Here is a 19527-nt window from a genome sequence, read left to right on the forward strand (position 1 = left end):
GCACCCGCGACGCCTTACTTTACGATCGCGTAAAGTATAAAAATAACCGACAAACAATGAGAACGCGCAATCGTCGACGATCAGTCAATTTCAGTCTCGCATGCAGCCTGCGTTTAAGTGGAAGCATACTCATAGATTTTTAAGGCTCCTCGTCCACAAGCATTACGGATGCGTGCTTGTTTTCTCGATAGAGGCGCTTTCAAGAATGCTGGCGCAGGTCCGCATAAAGCCGCTGTGTTCTTTCTTCCTTTTCTTCAATTCACATCTTTTAATGACCCGTCACGGCAGCCCAGGGGCAATCGCGTCGCGCTGCTGAGCTCGAGGTTGCGGTTCCGGTCCCGGCCGCGGCGTCCTCATTCTGATGGGGGAGGGGGAAATGTAAAAACCCTTGTGTACCGTGCATTAGGTTCTGCTTAAAAACCCTCAGACGGTGAGAATTAACGCTAAGTCCTCCACTGTGACGCGCCTGGCGATCCAATTGTGGTATTGGTACGTAAAAGACAAGAATTTGCAGTTCCTGAAAATTTTTTTTTCTTTTTTTACACAGCAAACTCCGTTACTACAAGCGCGCTATAGCAAGCTGCTTGTTCGAATATCTTTTAGTGGAACTGTCATCGAAACGTAATAACGAGAGCGTCGTTCTGGTGCTTACGTTTGAAGAATCGTCAGTGGAACGGTGGAATGGCAGCTTTCTCCGTGGCCTTCCCATGTTGCATCTTATTGCCCATTTTACGAAATTGGGACATCTCTATGAGCAGGCGCTTTTCCTCCAAAGACTTTTGACCTTAGTGATGTTCCAACTATAAATCTATTCGATGTGCTTCGTACGAAAAGAACGAAAGGAACAAAGTAAGCGTCAACCAAATGTCGACGCTATAGAAGCCAATGTCGACGCACATGGTTCAAATGATTCTATAATTAAATGTTCATCGTATTCCTCGATTCTGTCCCTTTCTGTCTCATTCTTATGTTCAATTTTCAATAGTTTCATGGCTTATTCGTATCGTAGTTCACGCACAATGGCGTCGACCTTGTCTTTAGCGTAGACACTTGGTTGACCTCTTTCTTTTTTTTTTTTACCAGTCCGTTACCTCAGATAGCGCACTCTATTGTCAATGCGGCTCATTTTCAATTGTGTTGGCGCTAATTTCGCCTGCTCCGTTAAATTTACTTATTCTGCGACTAGTTTACTGCTACGGCGGCGAGACGCGTTGTTACCTCTATCGGTCATCGCGGCAAGTTTGCTATATATGCTTCAAGCCTGGGCATAGGGCGGATGTATGCCCGACACCTGACGCCGTTGTCTGCTCGAACTGCGCCGAGCCAGTAATCGAAGACAGACACATCTGCGAGCCCAGGTGTGCGCTGTGCAAGGAAGCGCACCCGACACGGGCAAAGGAGTGCAAAGAACGCCTCTGGAAACCGAGAAGCCCACGGGGGAGAAAAAAAGAGGAACCGGACGCCGAAGCCAAGGACGCCGGCGGACGTGGCCGGCCCAGGAAACGCTGGTTCAGTAGGGACTCCAGCTCGACATCCAAGTCTAGATCAAGGTCGAGATCCGCGTCCAAGACCAGGCAGGCTCCAGAAACGAAAAAGAAGCAGCAGAAGAAGACCATACACAAGAAGGAAGAAGACAGTAAGGTGAGCTGGAAAGCGCATCTTTTCTCAGCCTCTCCCACTGCTCCAAAGAACACGAACACTCAGAATGACGAAGTAAATGAGCTAAGGCAAACTATTCAGACTCTCAGGGCAGAAAATGCTGAGCTCAGACAGAAGCTCAACGAGCTCATAGATGAACTTAAGGCACTGAGAACAGGGCAGACAAACTCAAAGCCGCAAACAGCCGAAACCCAGTCGGCCACCATAGGGCGGCAGGAATTCACAACTGCCATGGTGGCCATGAATGATGCACTAGCGAATCTTAGCAACCTCGTTTCTAACATCCAAGAGGAGGCGCGCAAGGACAGAGAACGCCTAGTACAATTTACAGGCATGAAATCCAGAACTAAACCCTATACTAGGCCATCGGCTGAGTATGGCGAGCAACCCTAAACGCCCGGTCAAGTTGGAAACCCTCGATATATGGCAGTGGAACTGCCGTGGGATCCGCAGAAAGCAGGGTCTCCTTAAACAATACATCACTAACTGCACAGCTCCGCCAGACATAATCGCCCTACAGGAAACCGGCTGCTCACCCACTCTTGCGGGGTACACAGTCTATGAAGGGCTCAGCCAGAGTAAGGTCGCGACGCTGGTTGCCAAAGCTGTCACCGTAATCAAACACGACATCGACGCAACGGACATCGACCACGTCTTTATTGAAATTATTACCCAAAAGAGAAGCCAAGAAAGCATCTTTCTCCTCAACATTTACAGCCCGCCCAGCCAGAGGAACGCCAATTTTGGCTACCTGTTACGCAAGGCAGAACAAGCAGCAGGCAAGAAGGGTCTCTTCATCCTGGGGGATTTTAATGCCTGGCACAAAAGCTGCGGCTACGTTAAGGAAACTCAAAAAGGCAGGGACCTAGCCAGAGAAACGGATCGCAGAAGGCTTAGTCTCATCACAGACCACACCCAACCCACGCGAGTGGGGAACAGTATCAACCGAGATTCGTGCCCAGACTTGGCATTCGTCAGAGGGGTAAGGGACGCTCGATGGGAAAACGACGGGGAAACGCTTGGCAGCGACCACTTCATTTTGCGCATCAAGATAGAAACCCTCCCGATCAGGAAAAGACTTGGCCGGGCTAGGCTCACCGACTGGGTAGCCTATAGAAAAACTAGGGCGGAGTTCGAAGACACTGAGATCACAGACATTACGAGCTGGGTCGCAGGAATCAAGGCAGACTGCAAAAGGCTAACCCGAGAGGTCGCCCTCACCACCAACACACCCGAGGTGGATAAGCATCTTTTACACCTATGGGACGCCCGACGGGGCTACTAAGAAGATGGAGGCGGCAGAAGCACAACAGAAAACTCAGACTAAAAATCGTTGAGGTCACCAGACAAGCCGAAGAGTATGCGACAGAACTCGCAGGGCGCAACTGGGACCAAAAATGCAACGAGCTACAGGGGACCCTGGGCTGGAAAAAGACATGGGCCTTGCTAAGGAGTCTTATAGACCCAACCATGACCAAGTCCGAAAATCGTAAAACGACCCAACGGATCGCGCACCGATTCCAAGGCACAGACCGGGAAATGCTGAAGAACATCAAGCAGCGCTACATTGGGGATACAACGGACGTCGACTGCAGCTTGGCATACACGGGCGAAGCAAATCCCGCTCTAGATGAACCCATTACCATAGAAGAAGTAAGACACGCTGTGATGTCTGCCACAAAGAACACCACGCCAGGCAAGGATGGCATCACCAACGCCATGATAAGGAACCTGGACGAAAACTCCATCAAACGATTTACAGAATTCGTAAATAAACACTGGGAACAGGGGACTATCCCGGACGACTGGAGACATGCGGAAATAGTTATGATTCCGAAGTCCGGAAAGACTCCCTGCCTGGAAAACCTGCGACCCATTTCGCTAACGTCCTGCTTGGGAAAAGTATACGAGAGAATTGTGCTTCAGAGGTTGGAGACCCACCTAGAGGATAACGAGCTCATGCCACACACTATGTTTGGATTCAGAAAATGCCTCTCAACGCAAGACATCCTCCTGCAGATTAAGGAGGAGGTACTTACTACCATCCCGAAATATGGAGAAAATATCTTGCTTGCACTCGATCTTAAGGCGGCCTTCGACAATGTAAGGCATAGGGCTGTGCTGGAGGGTCTCAGCAACATTGGTTGCGGGCAGAGAATACACAACTACGTCAGAGCTTTCCTCAGTGACAGATCCGCCACCATTGGTTAGGAGGCATCAGGACTGACACCTTCAACATGCCCAAAAAGGGAACACCGCAAGGCTCTGTGATATCCCCTACGCTTTTTAACATTGTTATGATCGGGTTAGCACGGAAGCTCGAAAAAATTGAAGGGCTCAGGCATGCCATATACGCCGACGACGTCACAATCTGGGTGACCAAGGGATCCTTAGGAGAAAAACAAGACCTTCTGCAGAGCGCAGCAGATACAGTCCATGCATACACTGAACACTGCGGGCTTGTCTGCTCCCCGGAGAAATCCGAGGTGCTCAGAGTCTACAGAAGAGGATACAATCTGCAAAACTCCATAGACATCTTCATAGGGGGGAAGAAGATTCCGGAGGTATCCCAAGTTAAGATCCTTGGCATGTGGATACAGAGCAACTGTCGTGTGGACCACACAATCAGACAGCTGGCAAACACTACAGCTCAGATCACAAGGATGATCGCAAGAATCTCAAACAGACGGCGAGGTATGAAAGAAGAGGACACATGTAGGCTAATACAGGCCCTCGTGATCAGTAGGATTGTATACAGTGTCCCCTACCAAACACCGCTCGAGCAGGAAAAAGAACAATTAGAGGCAATCCTTAGGAAAGCTTACAAATGCGCTCTCGGACTACCGGTCAACACCTCGACGGAGAAATTCCTTCAATTGGGCATAAACAACACAGTGCAAGAACACATCGAAGCTCAGCTTCTCGCGCAGAAAATGAGACTCATGCTGACTCCAACGGGCAGGAACACGCTGAAGATACTGGGTATGAGAGATGCTTGCAGAGAAATTAACAGCATGGAAAGCATACCTAAAGAGATTCGAGAGATCATTGAGGTTAGCCCGATACCGAGAAACATGCACCCTAAATTACACAAGGCCAGAAGAAAGGCAAGATCAGAAGCACACAACAGATATTTCTCGGCGAGAAAAGACGTGTTATACGTCGACGCGACCACATACAAAGAGCACTCCGGGGCGGTAGTCAGCGTTGTTGATCGCCAGCTTAGAGAAATCAATTGCGCTTCGATCAAAGGCAACTACATCCTGGAGGCTGAGGAAGCGGCAATCGCACTCGCCATCACCCACAAGGGCGAAGAGGCCACTACAACAATACTTACGGACTCGCAAGAAGCGTACAGAAGGTACAGCAGTGGACGCATATCCACTGCGGCCATCCGCATACTCAAGACGAGAAAAATAACCTTTTCGAGATGCTTCATTACGTGGACACCAGGTCATGAGACTGTGACAGGGAACCAGCGTGCCGACGCCAACGCCCGAGCATACGCCAACCGGGGGGCGCACCACGACGGGGAACCGGACACAGTCACCAGACGCTATGGAGCAATTTTAGAAAACCAAAGAGCCCTAAGGAGGATCTACCCCCCTCCCCACAAAGACCTTAGTAGAGAGCAGTCGGTTGCCTGGAGACAACTGCAGACTAATACATACCCCAATCTGAGTCTGCTCAACAAAATCTATCCGTCAACATACGACAATAAATGCCCGCTATGCGGTGAACACGCAACGCTTTACCACGTTACATGGGCCTGCCAAAAGCCAAAGGTAGCGCCAGTACACAAAACACCAACACCGGAGCAGTGGGAGGCTGCGCTATCCTGCTCGAAGCCTGAAGAACAGCTCAAGCTGATCGACAGAGCTAGCAAGATGGCAAAGGCCACTGGGGCCCTGGACTGAGGGCTCCACCTTCGCCGGTATACCTTCTTTGTGAAAATAAAGTTTTTCATTCATTCTAAGTGAATCTGCTCTATTTCCCCCTACGGTGGCTTTTTGTCAGCATGGTGGTGTCTACGGTGGTGCACCCTTTACAGGGTCATAAGGCAATGTGTGCAATTTTCGACCATATTGGCTCTAATGGCGCCCGTACCGTTATTTTTACATAATCTGCGACTACATACCTGTATTTTGATGCCATTTGCGACTCGCTACGACGCTCCGGAGACGCGAAAGAACCGCTTTTTTTTTTCTGGAAGTGGTTACAAGATACCCAAGACCCAGATGCGTCAAACCCGTGCGAAGTCAGCTAAGACGTTGTCTTAAAAAATGCGTCTGCGGCGTTCTGCTACATAAAGGTGGCTTTACGACTACCGACGATTTTGTGCCGAACATCTCCTGCCGCAGTCACTTAGGCGTCTTCCGAAACAAGTCGTTACTACCTTCCTCGTACGCAAGCGATTAAAGGCTTTAGTTCTGGTCACTTGTTAAAGGGACCCTCATCCTGCCAAGCGGTATAAATAAAATAGGTTTCTAGAATACTGAAAGAGACACTCTTGCTGGTTTTTTTTCCAGCCAGCTTTAGAACGCAAGCCATACAAGTTCTATGTCACATCGGTGGGCCTGATTTGTGAACGCGTACAAAAGAGTGCTAAATAAACTGTTACCGTTAGCAGAGCTTTAACAGGCCAGAACATATGCGAAAACGAAAGGCTGGTGGCTATGTCACCTTGATGTACCCGCACTAGCGTTCCTTGACGTTAAACATTTGACAGTGCCACATTTGGTCTAGCAAGCTGCTCACCGATAAAGACAGATTATACTGCATTATAGAGATGGAGCCAAAGAAAAGGAAAGGGGAGGAGGCTAAGTTGCATCTGTCTTGATACCCAGACTGGAAATAAAAAGGAAAGACATCGCATTAATTTGTGAAGCTCGAGACTCAGCCCAGGCAGTTATTATAAACTTTTTGACGCTGAAACGGTCGGCGTACGAAAAGCCACTTCGAAGTCTGTGACATCATACAGGTGTGGCAATGTTGAAACTCCGGCGCAGAACTAAAACAAAGAAAGGAAGGAACAGTATACTTTGCTTTAAAGCTCAGCATTTTCAGCAATCGGCATCTTACCGTCAAAGGAATAAAAAATAGATTTCCGAAATAATATTTTACCAGTGTAAATTGAGTTACTTCTTCGACGACTCGGTGTCCCAGTTTAAACTCGATTTGTCAAGGCGTATCTCGTGTACAGTTATACGCTATCGCATCCCTCCGTTATTCCCCGTTTAGTCTGGCGGCAGCCTCGCGCAGCGAGGCTTAGACGCAGGGTCAATATTGCTTATTGGAGAGTGCGCCGGCCCGTGGTGCCGTAGTGGCAGTGCGACGCCTGTCTGCAAGCCCGTGTGGCGGTCCATCTGTGATATTGCACTGCCACGGCACAACGCACCCGCGCGCTCGGCGCACCGACTTTTGGCATCGCGGCCATCGCCCATATTTCAGCCGCCCTAGTATACCACGCGTCAGCGCGCTTCGTTTTCCTTCATGCAGCCAATGGCGTCCGCAGTGGCATTTACTTGTTTATTGGATCTTGCAGCGATGCCTTCGGCGACTCGCCGGCATCTCTGATACTCTTTCTTCTTTTGATGTCTTCAATTTATTTGGCTCGGAGCGCTTCGTCTTTGCTCGTTCTTAGAAAGAGAAAAAACAATGAGAAACGTTCTTTTTTTTGTTTTGGTCGCGTGGCGCTGTGGACCTTTCTTTCGAAGCGCAAGAAGATAGATGTAGAGCTTACTGCAATCTCCTGATGGCTAACTTTATTCCTTTACGTTGATATATCACCCTCCCCCCTCATCCTGCTCTTTGTTTTGTTTGTAAACTTGGTATGTTTCAGTTTTATTGGTATTAGTGTGAATTCTGCATGGATAAAGACGTTTCGTTGGTTTGTTACATGTCTGTTAGAATAGTTCGTACTAGTGGAGCCTATTTTATCATTTGTTTGCTGCTATTAATCAGCAGCAGAAAGGACAACGGCACAACTGACACTGGAGATTCGTCGACGTCAGAGCTCTTGACAAGTTGGCCGCATTATGAATGAGAACGCAGAATTTTCAAGCAACGATTACTCGTAATCTGTGGCCTTGAACGGGTCATCCTAATATGCTACACGTAGTTTTCTGATTAAATATTTAGTTTCATCAAAAACACTCAGGCGAGAAGTAATCGTGCCGAAATATGGGCTGCCGGGAAGGAAGTCTGATCAGTCAGCACAGAATGTACTCATTGAAGACTCAATATTCTTAACTCTTTGCTGCTGTTAATATTTACGAACGGGTTGTGAATACCACTATATATATTTAAAGCGGGCATTATTCAACATAGCCAATTGTGTACTGATGCTCCGAAAATTATGCTTTGTGGAATACACTAGCAGAAACGCAGACAGGTCCTACGCGAAGCTTCTTATTTCTTTATTTGGGGTTTTCCTTTATATTTAAACAAAAACAAAATAGAAAAGGATATAATCTCCCTATAGTGGTGATGGCTGCTTATTTTCACATACTAATCATCACACTATTGAATATTCTGTAGAGTAAAAAAAAACGCCACTGGTTCAGACATTCTAGAGTGGAGATTGCTAAGGAGAGTTAACCAGCTAAACATATAGTCATCACGCTAAAACATGTGAAGGCTACAGGCGAGGAAAAGGTCCATCACACACTATGCTTAGTCCGGACTGTCACCCGTGCACTGAGTTCCCAACAAGTATACGAGGTGGCGATGCGGTCCGAGACGAATAGGTGCAAGCATTGGGAAAATGAGTAGACATAATGCGCAGTAGGGAAACACAACATAACTTCTTAATCACTTGATTGCACACGACGCACAATGATTGTTTCAGCACATTACTCGTCCCGTATCGGAAGCACTGTGGCGTGCGAATAAAAATGTGCGGCTTTAGAGGCGGAGTTAAGCAAAGAATAATCACCCTACGGACAGGTGGTTTCAACTTATGGACTAGTAGCACCAAGACTTCCGAGTAGCTGAACACATTGTCCGGCGAATAAAGTGATACAGACATGCCAAGATACCGTGTTCAAAAAGTCACACCGAAGCTGAATAATGTCAAGCATACAGTCTCCCTTTCTTTTCTTCGTCCGTCGACGGTTTTTCGTCGCTTTACGACTGCTATCAGGTTTATGGCTCTATGCAAAATTTGCAAACTGTGTCGAAAATTTCTTGCATGTTGTCGTCCATTAGAAAACGAGAGTGCCTTGCCTAATTTGATTGCGTGTGCGACTATAGCATTGTTGTAAATTATTTATTGTAAGCGAGTACCGGCGATTACTCTTGAACGTATATGTACAAATACACGGCGGAGTGACTTGATCTTTGAGCTTGGTTCTTATCACCACAACAACATGACAATATGCTTGACCCGCACGAATAAGAAGCACGTAGAGCGGTGGAGTCAGTCGACGCGCATAATGATATGCAAGTACATGCGCGTTACATATATGTGCCGCTTCTCATTTTGTGAATGTCTCCCTTCTTATCTGCACTTTTTCGCAGTATTTTTTTTCTTTTCTTTTGTTACGTCCTCGACGAGATGAGCTTCTTTCCTTTTTCTTCTTTTGCGCAACAGAATCCTGCTGGGCCTGATGTCGATCACGGTGTTCATGTCCATGTGGATGCCCAACACGGCCGTGGCCACCATCATGGGGCCCTTGGCCATCGCCCTCGCAGCCAAAGTGGTCGTGCCATCCTACCACCAGGTGCCAACGAACGAGTGTAAGTCACGCTACCACCGCATTGCACGTGTGTGTGTGTGTGTCTGTGTGTCTCCCATATTTTTCCTCAAGTTCTTTGCGCACCTACGCTCACAGGCGCTTTCGTGTGTGTCTCTATGTGTGTTTGCCTTGTATCCACGACAGAACGTGCGGTGCTTGAAGTGCGCGGGTGCGCTCGTTCCACACCGCAGGTTCGTGATCCAAGTTCTTACGTTATTCATTGACGAGGGCGGGGGGGGGGGGGGGTGTACTTGTATGTGTATCCCAGATCGGGGCCTACGAGGGTTAAAAGCGCGCGAAAAAGACGTAGACGAGAAAGAGAGAAACGACAGCGTTAAGACGGAACCACGCCAACTCAGCTCTCAGTTTTGACAACCTGCGAGGGTCAATGTATAGTTGGCGACTCCAGCGTGAACGTGCATCACACGTGGGCGTCTTCAGTGTGTGGCGAAATATCAGGACGTGGGCGTTCTCTCCCTGTACGCACCGGGGCCGTCACTGTAGGGGCTCGAGCCCGCAATCTCGTGCGCGGCAGCGAAGCTCCTTCAGACGCTGAGCCACGACGGTAGGTCCCGCTAACGGGCTGCCCGCACCGAACATGAGGTTTAGCGGGACGAGTTAAACACACTTGGACGCAGATGGAAGGGGGAGGAGCCTAACGCGCTGCGTCCATCTTATGTCTGTAGCCGCGTGTTTTCAACATGATCCGCTGAGTCGCTAGGTAAAATCAGGGTACAGGCCGAGGTGTTTTAGTTCTCTTAGGGTTCACGTTAAACACTTCTTGCCCCCAAAATTATAGACGTGCTGTTGAGAAGAAGCTATGGCCCCGGGCTAACTCCGACGCGGCCCATTCAAATGCGTATAAAACACGGAAATGCTTTGACGAGCCAACCCTTTAAATCATTTAAGCGAATGTGTGTTATTTTTATTTTGGGGGGGGGATTTAAGAGGGAAAGTTCAACTCTAGTTTCTGTAGAAAAGAGTATTTTAAATTAGCCCTTGAAAGTCTTCACATATAAATTGCGAAAATCGGTACGCTTAAAAAAGAAAGTATCAAGTCTACAAATCCATAAATCTGCTCCAAAAACAGATGTCGCAGTGCTGTAAATTCCATCCGTATAGATCGTATAAAGCACACACAGTTGATCTATGAAATTAAAGAAAATTCTCGGGTATTACGCGGCAAAATTGCGATTTGATTATTGGACGCTCCGGATTTATTTTGACCACCTGGGGTTCTTTAACGTGCACCCAATGCACGGTAAGCAGGAGTTTTTTGCATCCCCCCCCCCCCCCCCCCCCCCTATCGAAATGCGGCCGCCGCGTCCGGGATTTCATCTCGCTACCTCATGCTTGGCAGCGCGACGCCATAGCCGCTATGCCGCCACGGCGGGTCGGGTCTATGAATTTGCATCTGACGTAAATTTGTTACGCTGTTTACGAGGATTTGGGAAAAGTCGTACTCACATATTAATGGCGTACACATTTCAAAGCGGTGTACAACACATCAATTTTGTCAGCCTTAGATGTGTTATTAGGTGCAGCTTATATGATTGTAGTATTGTTTTCCGTTGTTCAGTTACCGAATTGTAAACTTCATGGCTTCGTGTTTTTTTTTTTTAATTTTGGAACAATATTTGCAAAAACGATTAACGACCTAAGTCAGGAACCCTCTTTTACGGTCACTTGAGTTTACGTTTTTCTAACAACTAACAACCAACAATGCAACTAACCATTTCTAACAATGCAACTAACCTCATAAAGATATATGCAGTACTTAGATAGGATCCCCCGAGGTAAAGCTTCTGCTTTAGTAGAGAGAGAGAAAAAAACGGGGAGGGAAATAGGGAGGGAGCCGCTTACGTAAGACTTAATAAGGCACAGGGGGAATATAGGCTACTAGGTGACATTTTATATCTGTGCACAACGAGGATGACTTGCTCGGAAGAGCACTAATCATCTAATGCGTAGGTGTAGTAATGCTAGTAGTACCACGTGATCAACTAGGGTGAGGGAGAATGCAGTGAAGTGGTGGTAAACGCAGTAGTGTCTGTCGTACCAACCTGAATTCTATAGTGTGTTCGCCACCCTGCAAAGATAGTTCTAAAAACTCGGCAACAGAAAAAGAAAGAAAACCTTGTTTCCTCGGTGGTCTCAAATGGGCTGGGAATGATGACGACCGCGAGGGTAATGCCGTTAAGAAAGACCCTAAGGAACAAAAAAAAAGGTTGCTATGGCCACGGAATCGAAATCATGCATTGAATCTAAATCATAAACACCTTTCATGGACCACCATGCAATACTACTAACGTGTATTTTGTTGTTCTCCTTCTCATTGTTGTCACCAGCCGTTTTTGATTGTCTTGCTACTGACACTGCAGGCTTCAAGCAAAATGGCGACGCAGGTGGCGATCATTTTGAAGTTGGGATCGGTGCGGATCCAAGGTGGGTAACTCAGTGCAGTAACACAATTGGTTCAACTAATCGCAATCAATAAACCAGTCCGCAAAAACATTCCATCCAATATCATCCTGTTTTTGTTTGTTTCTTTTTTTCTTCTTTATGGTAGCACCATGAACAAAGACGATGCTAAGGAACATTAAAAAAAGTCGCTGATTCGGCTGGGCAGAAAAGTTTTCGAAACATTTCTCACGTGCAAGTAGTCGGAAAGAATTGCATGTTTGTTTCACTAAACTTATTCCTTAACAGCCGAAGGTTTTGTATCGCAACGTTATCGAGCGCTGCAAGCAAGCTGTGATTATGCGCTTATTTGCTGTGCGGCTGGAATAACATATCTTAGTGCCTAGGTGCTGAACCCATTTGGCCGCAGTTCTGCTTCCCGATTCTATCTTAATATATCACTATGGTTGGGCGTTAATGCCTTTGTTGCACAGTGAACAAGCTTGCCTACTCCATGATTCTACAACTTTGAAACTGGATTAGCAACATGAAAGGCTGAGAAAATTGATAAAGCTTTATGATTAAGTACCAGTGCTAGAGGGCACTGAGAACAGCGAAAAAAGAAAATGAACGCGCCCAACACGCTTGCTGACTGCATGGCCTTTGTTAGCGCTCGTTTTGTATACAGGGGAGCCTTTACTCTCTTTTTTCCACGTCCATTAGCACTGGTATCTAATCACGGATTCACATTTGCAATTTATTCTATTGTGTTTCGTTGTTCTCGTTATTTTTTCTCATTGCATTTATCTGCCTTCAATTCTACTCGACGTAGCACGATCTGTGCCTCTTCTTTTTTTTCTTCCTTGGTGTCATCAGCGGAGCTTTAATAAAGAAGAACCACGATCTCCTCAAGAAAATCCTACTGCTTTCAATTGCATACTCGTCAAACATCGGTGGCACTGGATCCATAATCGGCTCGTCGACCAACATACTGTTCAAGGGCATTATCGACGAGTAAGTAAACAATTCGCATGTGTCTATTGATTGCCGCGAACACAGATGGACGATGTATTGGGGATGGGCAATATGTTATCTCCGACATCGCAGACTGGAGCTGTGCTGCTGTTTTTTTATCGACCGTGTGACGCAGGCTGCAGCAAAAAAAAAAAAAAAAGAAGAAGAAAAAAAAGGACATCGATCTCTCGGTTGCTTTCGAGATGCAAAAAGCAATAGTGAAAAAAACAACAACAAGAAAACATGTAATTGTGTCAAGGGCGAAGCCTGCTACTCAGGTACCGCGCTGCGAGGCTGCTCAATGTTGTAGAAAGCTTGTGCACGTCGGGTGTCGCTCTAATGCTGCCCCTTAGAGTACCTCGAGCAAGTAATATTCTCATAACCTAAATTGATAAATTCCGTCCGCCTACCCTTACTGTGCCTTACTTTTCCTTACTTTGAGCCTTACTTTGAGAGCACGCTTTATCGGTCAGAATACAAATAACAACCAAAGACGGGTCGCGATGCCGTGTTGTAGTACCGGCAGCAGCTCCTTGTGGCGTCGCAGAGGGCAGGGGGTATCGTGTTCCTGTAAACACTTTGGCTCAGACGCGGCACGATGTGTCGCAAAGGCACGGCGTGACGTCACTTCATATATCAACCGGTCGCCGCACCGCCCGGCTTCGGTCGTACTCCGAGGGTTGTTAAAGTGGCTCGTTCTCGAGAAAGTAATATAATATTATTGGATCCATTCAATGCTGGCGAGTTGGACAGGACTTATTCTTCTCTTGTCATTAGGTTTTCTGGTCCGTGTTAAAGAGGCTTTGAAACACTTGTTGAACATAGCAAAAGAAAAAAAAAGACACATTGCCTATTTGTTAACGAGGCTCTTGTGAACACGTGAGCCAAATGTTATTCAGGGTGTCTACCAACCGGGAAAACCGGGACAACCGGGAATTCTCAGGGATGTTGAATAGTCGGGAAATACTTAGTGACAACTCGGGGAATTTGTGCTTCTATCAGGGAAAATTAGCTGTGATTTTATTGAAAAGGAACGAAAGTTGCGGCAATGCTGGCTCGAGTAACAAAGAGGAGTCGTAACGAATCTATTTTGACACCGTGTCATCGGCTGGACGAGTTGCCAGTGTACAGTCAACGACCGGCTTTCCGGACGCCCGATAATTCGGACAGCTTCGCGGTACCCCATAGAGTCAATGTATAAGAACGTGTAACATTTTTGGACGCAAGAAGCCTTCGCCGTCCGATTTTCCGGACTTCTTACCGTGACCGCATCTCCGAAATGGCATTCATCAAACAAAGCCACCACCGCCGCCATCTTGATTATCCCGCCGCCTCGAACGGCGCTCTCTAACGGAGATCCGCTTACAGCCGTGGCCACCATCGCGGCAGCTCTAGGCCCAGCTGCTTCGACGTTTGGTGTTAAGCTTCTTGCCGTTTGGTGCCGCGTTTATCGTTGAAAGAATTCGCCACTGTCAGCAATGCGACTCCGCCTTTGTGGTCCTTGCTCTTAGCTTCGAAGCTCGGAAAGCACGGCGCGTTGCATAAGGCAGGTTCCTGAAAGTTATCTTCGCCTTAATACAGTAATGTTACATAGTGAAGCATGCGCAAAAGTATTGCGGTGAAGCATAACAAGAGGCGGAAGGGTCAATTATCACGAAATGCAGTATGTATTCATTAATTATGCACGCGTACACTAGCCATCTCCTGTCACAGTACGGGCACCGATATGCCTAATAAGTGTACGGGCAGGTATTGAGAGCTTTTTCGGATGTGCTTGTGGTGATTTGAGCCTTTAAGGGCCAGTAGAAGACGTCCATTCATTTTGCCGAACTGCCCGATTTTTCAGATGTTTTCGCGACCTCTAGGGTGTACTAAATATTGTACGTTGATTGTACAACTGACAATGAGGATGGTTCAAATGGTTCGTGAAGCGAACGTGCGTCGGAAGGAGGACGAGAACAGAAACGACCTACGCATTGAGGAATGAACGGGAAAGGAAGCTTGCCGCAGCTTCTTTAAGGAGAGCTTGAGCTAAAAAAAAGAAGGTATTGGCTGACGCCGAGGTGCAGGTGTCACTCATCCAAACCAAAATAAACTCCTTCGAGCAGTGAAACGCAACACTGAGGCGACGTGCGCGGCCTGCGAGTATGTCTGGGCAGTTGAAGTTGACTCACGAGCTGTTTAGAGAGAATCTCAATCCTGACAAAGTTCGGGCCTCATACCACTGAGCTTGCTATCAGTTGATAGACATAGCTCGTATTCGAAAATATTTGCTTCTGTATGCATCTCATTTTTATTCGTTTTTGAGAAGGTCCGACTTGATTTGAAATTTTTTTCGAGGACATCTTATTTACTGTTCATTTTACTAACACCTCCCTTCTATTCTCCTTTTGAATAACATAAACACTATTCGTTAGTATACAAATTGGATTAAGTTGCTTTTTTTCATACGCTTGTTAGAGAGTGACAGCATCGGGCGATATGATTTGAGCCCGTCTTGATATATAACATGGTTCTGCATCACTCAGAGAATTTGCAAAGGCATTCGGGGAAAACCTGGAATACTCAGGGAATTTGGAAATGTCAACTTGGCAGACACCCTGCATCTCCAACCAATATACTTTGCCGGTAGCCATTTCATGCTTAGCTAGATCTACTCACGATTACGGGAGAGCCAGCATTTCTATATATGCTTAGCATCGAATGAAACAAGTTTTTAATCCTGAGAAACAAACACACTGAGGTGTACGGCTGCCCATGCGTTGTTTTAGATCATTTTTATTTTTTTTGCTCTTTTCGGGTTTTTTTTATTTGCAACCCGTCGTGAAGAGCCTCACGTGGATGCTCGCGCGAGCGAATGCTGTTGGCGCGCAGCGACGCATGTACGGAACACGCCTAGTGATAACATTTCTTGACCGAACTTCTTGTGTAGCTTCCACAGCGTTGACTGCTATGTATGCATGGAGGAAGGAAAAAAATAGTAGGGAGCATACGGCAACGCAATTCAGGCCGAAATTTGGTGGGCCAGTGGTTGCCCAACACGTAATCGCTCGTCAAAGTACGCGGTTGGTTTTAATTTTGCCGATCTGCACGCAGAGTCACGGAAGGCAGCTGAACAAACGTGCTCCGAATAAAAACTACTGGCATACCTACTGGGAGCCAAACGTCTCGGCAAATCTCGATTCTTGCTCCGTGACCTCTGCGTCAAGAAATCACGTGTTGGGCCACCCCTGTGGCTTCACGCAGCGTTCGCTTGCCAAGGCTGGCTGGGTGACATAATGCTCCCTCCTATATAACGGAGTATAGCAATGTACGCTTTTGCTGTGGTGCACCACTCGTCGCGCCGTCGAGATCATTGTGGCGTCCACGACCGCGTTCGCGCACTTTCCGTTTGTGCTTCGACGCCGCGGTGCCCGCTGCGCATGTTCGCGGCGTCCATACGGTTGTGTGTAACCCGCGTTCACGAAGGGCAGCGTCACTGTAACTTTTAAAGCGAAAGCTTTACTGGCCGCGAACTTGCGATTTCACCGTGGCGGTGCTCCCAGGAGGCACATGACGTTACAACGCGCGCCTCGCCGCGGATATTTTTCTCTCTTTCTAGCTCCCTAGTCACTACTGCGCATGCGCCACTAGTACCACCGAGCCACAGGTGTAACGCCACGCCTTTCTTCCTCCACCGTTTGGTATGACGTCACACCGCGTTTCTCGTCGTCGCGCTCGCTTCCGCTCGCTTCGCCAACTATGTCGCATGCCTGATAACATGTCCGAGGATTGGAAAGGAGAGCTCGCGTGCGCCGCAACCACAGATGGGGCGGCAGTATGGACGGCGACAGTTGTGATAAGCAGGAGGAGGCCTGGAATCGACATCGGAACGAGATGAAGAGGAAACGAATCGCCCAGGAAACAGACGAACAGCGCGCCGAACGACTGGCTAAACGCCGCAACATAGCTAGACAACCAGCCTAACCTGGACTTGCAACCAAGATTAACCAAGGCTAACCATGTTATGCCTTAGCTTTCGCTACGTATATCCTGGCATAGCCGAGCTAAGTCACTGCCAATTTTTATCTTGTCTATTCGGCTGGCAAGAGGCAAGGAGTACCCATAAGTGGAAAAGGCTTCGTTTGGGCCGAGCTGGCGCAGTGAAAGTAGATAAACGGATGATGAGGGAGGTGCAGGCATCGGCGATTGGCCCGCTTCCGCTTGCGGTGGCTGGTCGAAAATCGCGATGGCATCTAACGGAATGTTAAAAATGCCCCTAGAACGTATCCTCAGCGAAGAAAGGTTGGCAGAACGATGTCGTATACGTGTCGAAAGGCCTCGACAAAGTTATACTGCTGCGTAAAATATTTCATACTGAAAATAATTCGTTCTCCCCGCTAGCTCCTCGTAGCCTGTGCCAGCGCCAACAGGGGCAGACTTCAACTATTTCTTTCGAAAGAAAGACTATCTTGCTATTCTGAAAAAAAAAATCAGTTTTATTCGTCTTATTAACGCATGTTTAGTGCGTAGACTTCACCTTGACGTGATGGGCTTTCACAGTTTTGTGACATTCCGTGTCAGAAAAGGGAAGTGGGCGCAGCCTAAAATCTTTTACCTAATAGCGGTGGGCTGATGGCTAAAAAGGTGCGGAATAGGAAATAATTATTTTCTTTTTGTTCAGTTTAATCATCCATAATCAGTGTCTATACGTCATATTATATGGACAGTTCTCGCGGTTTTTGTGACGTCGCGCGACATACAGGCTGAAGGGATAAATGCAGAAATGGCATAAAAACAGTTCGTAATAGCTTTACTTTATGACGCACTAGGTATCTCTGAACGACACAATCTCGGAAAGGATCACGTGACTACAGATGAGGACGCTGGCTTAACGCACAAGATATTACTTTAGCGCTCATTTAGTCGGCCAGTACGCCATCATGGTGTGAAAAAGAAAGCATTCACAGGCAACCGGATACAAGTTCTGAAAGAGCTGTAGAAAAAAGCCGGCAGATCCCATGCCCTCTGGGAATCGATGTTATGCGGAGCAGTGTCCAGGGAGCCTAGCAAGTTAACGAAACGACCATGAAAACACCAAGATGTAGGCGGCTGTTTCGTGACCTACATGACACACATGTCATGACCTATCATTTATTTTCGCCATACACTCTTGCCATAGTATGCGAATTTGGGTACATGCCAAGTTAATGGAACGACCATGAAAACACCAAGACGTAGGCGTCTAGATAGATACTGTCAATCTGGCATATGTTCGCCAAGAAGTGCTTTGCATTTAAAATCGTTACGCGCACGTACGCCTACATAAATAGTTTAGTGATATTTGTATAATTGGTTGCAGGTTCAATTGATGCCACTGACACTTTGTTTTAAAGCCTGATCTTTCCTTGACGAGCTCCCCAGCCCTGTCACGCGAAAAGTGTGAAATCTCATATCTGCATAAAAATGCGTAATTTGCAAAGTTAAGGCATTTATTCATTATGACAGAGTAAATGTAGATGATTGCTAGTCTTAATCAAATTAAAAAGAAGATACCCATAGAGATGCGTAGGGCTTCCCAGAATATGCATGGGGAAGCTTATAGTAGGGGTGGGCCAACTGAAATTTGTCGGTGGGCCAACTGGAAATTTGGCGGTAGGCCAACTTGAAATTTGAACATGAGCCAACTGAAACCTGGGGGTGGGCAAGTTGAAATTTAGGGGTGGGCCAAGTGAAATTAGGAGGTGAGCCAACCTGAGATTTCAGGGCGGCCCAATTTAAATTTGGAAGTGGGGCAACTTAAATTTGGGGTGGGCCAACTTGAAATTTCTGGGTATTCTGAATTTTAGGTAAATGTAAATTTTGGGGTACGTCAACTTGAAATTATGGGAGTGGGGCAACCTGATATTTTTGGGTGGCCCATTGTCCAGTTGAATGCGGCTGAGCATCCTTCGAGTTAAGAACATCTCGCGGGCAAGCGAGCGCGTTGAGACGCTTGGCGTGCTTTCATTGGGCCTTACCGTGGCGCAGTCAGAACGAATGCGAGAGCTTGCGTGTACAAAGAACGTGCGCAAACACAGGTTTGCGAGAGCGCAACATCGAGGGTAACGGCGTGGTGGCGACGCTCTCGGCCTTCACGCAACGCCTCACGCCCTACTGCGGCAGGTCACCACCATATTTAAGTTGGCCCAACCCCAGAGTTCAACTTGGCCCTTCGGCAAAGTTGCCCCACTCCCAAGTTTCAAGTTGGCCTGCCCCCAAATTTCAGTTGGCCCCCGTCCGAATTCCACGTTGGCCCAACCTGAGGCCCCTTTCGACCGCTCCGCTCCGTCGAGGTGCGCTCGTGCCTGGCGTTCCGGCCTAATTTTTACGATTGCATTGAAGGGGCCGGATGCGGCGAGAAAACCTGACAATTCTCTAATAGAGCCTTAGCATTCTTTGCCAACGGAAAGGCCATGGGTAAAATGCGCATAAGCTAAGAAAAGCAAGTAAGCAAAACCAAGCAAAGGCGAAGTCACAGCCGAGCCAAACAATGCTTACGCATTAATACACAATTCTCATGAATCCTGTAGCTTCTTGAATAGCCATTTCTTCTTTTTTTCCAGGCTTTTTCCGCATTCCACGGAGCTCACATCAGCCACTTGGATGTTGTACAATGTTCCTCCTATGATTGTTTGCACCGCCATCGGCTGGATGTACCTCTCGTTTGTCATCAAACTTAGCAGGTAACTGAAAC

General features: G+C 47.4%; 1 protein-coding gene across 4 annotated transcripts in view; it reads left to right on the forward strand.

Annotated features, from left to right (window-relative positions):
- Positions 1-19527, forward strand: part of LOC142575997 (Na(+)/dicarboxylate cotransporter 3-like) — a 119388-nt gene that overhangs the window by 80940 nt on the left and 18921 nt on the right. For all 4 annotated transcript variants that reach the window (XM_075685860.1, XM_075685863.1, XM_075685861.1 and 1 more), the window contains exons 5-8: positions 9254-9399; positions 11780-11843; positions 12675-12812; positions 19397-19516. In XM_075685860.1, the coding sequence (XP_075541975.1) occupies positions 9254-9399; positions 11780-11843; positions 12675-12812; positions 19397-19516 (468 nt within the window). The remainder of the gene's footprint in view (positions 1-9253; positions 9400-11779; positions 11844-12674; positions 12813-19396; positions 19517-19527) is intronic.

The sequence above is a fragment of the Dermacentor variabilis genome, chromosome 3 (genome assembly GCF_050947875.1).
Source record: "Dermacentor variabilis isolate Ectoservices chromosome 3, ASM5094787v1, whole genome shotgun sequence".
NCBI classification, from domain to species: domain Eukaryota; kingdom Metazoa; phylum Arthropoda; class Arachnida; order Ixodida; family Ixodidae; genus Dermacentor; species Dermacentor variabilis.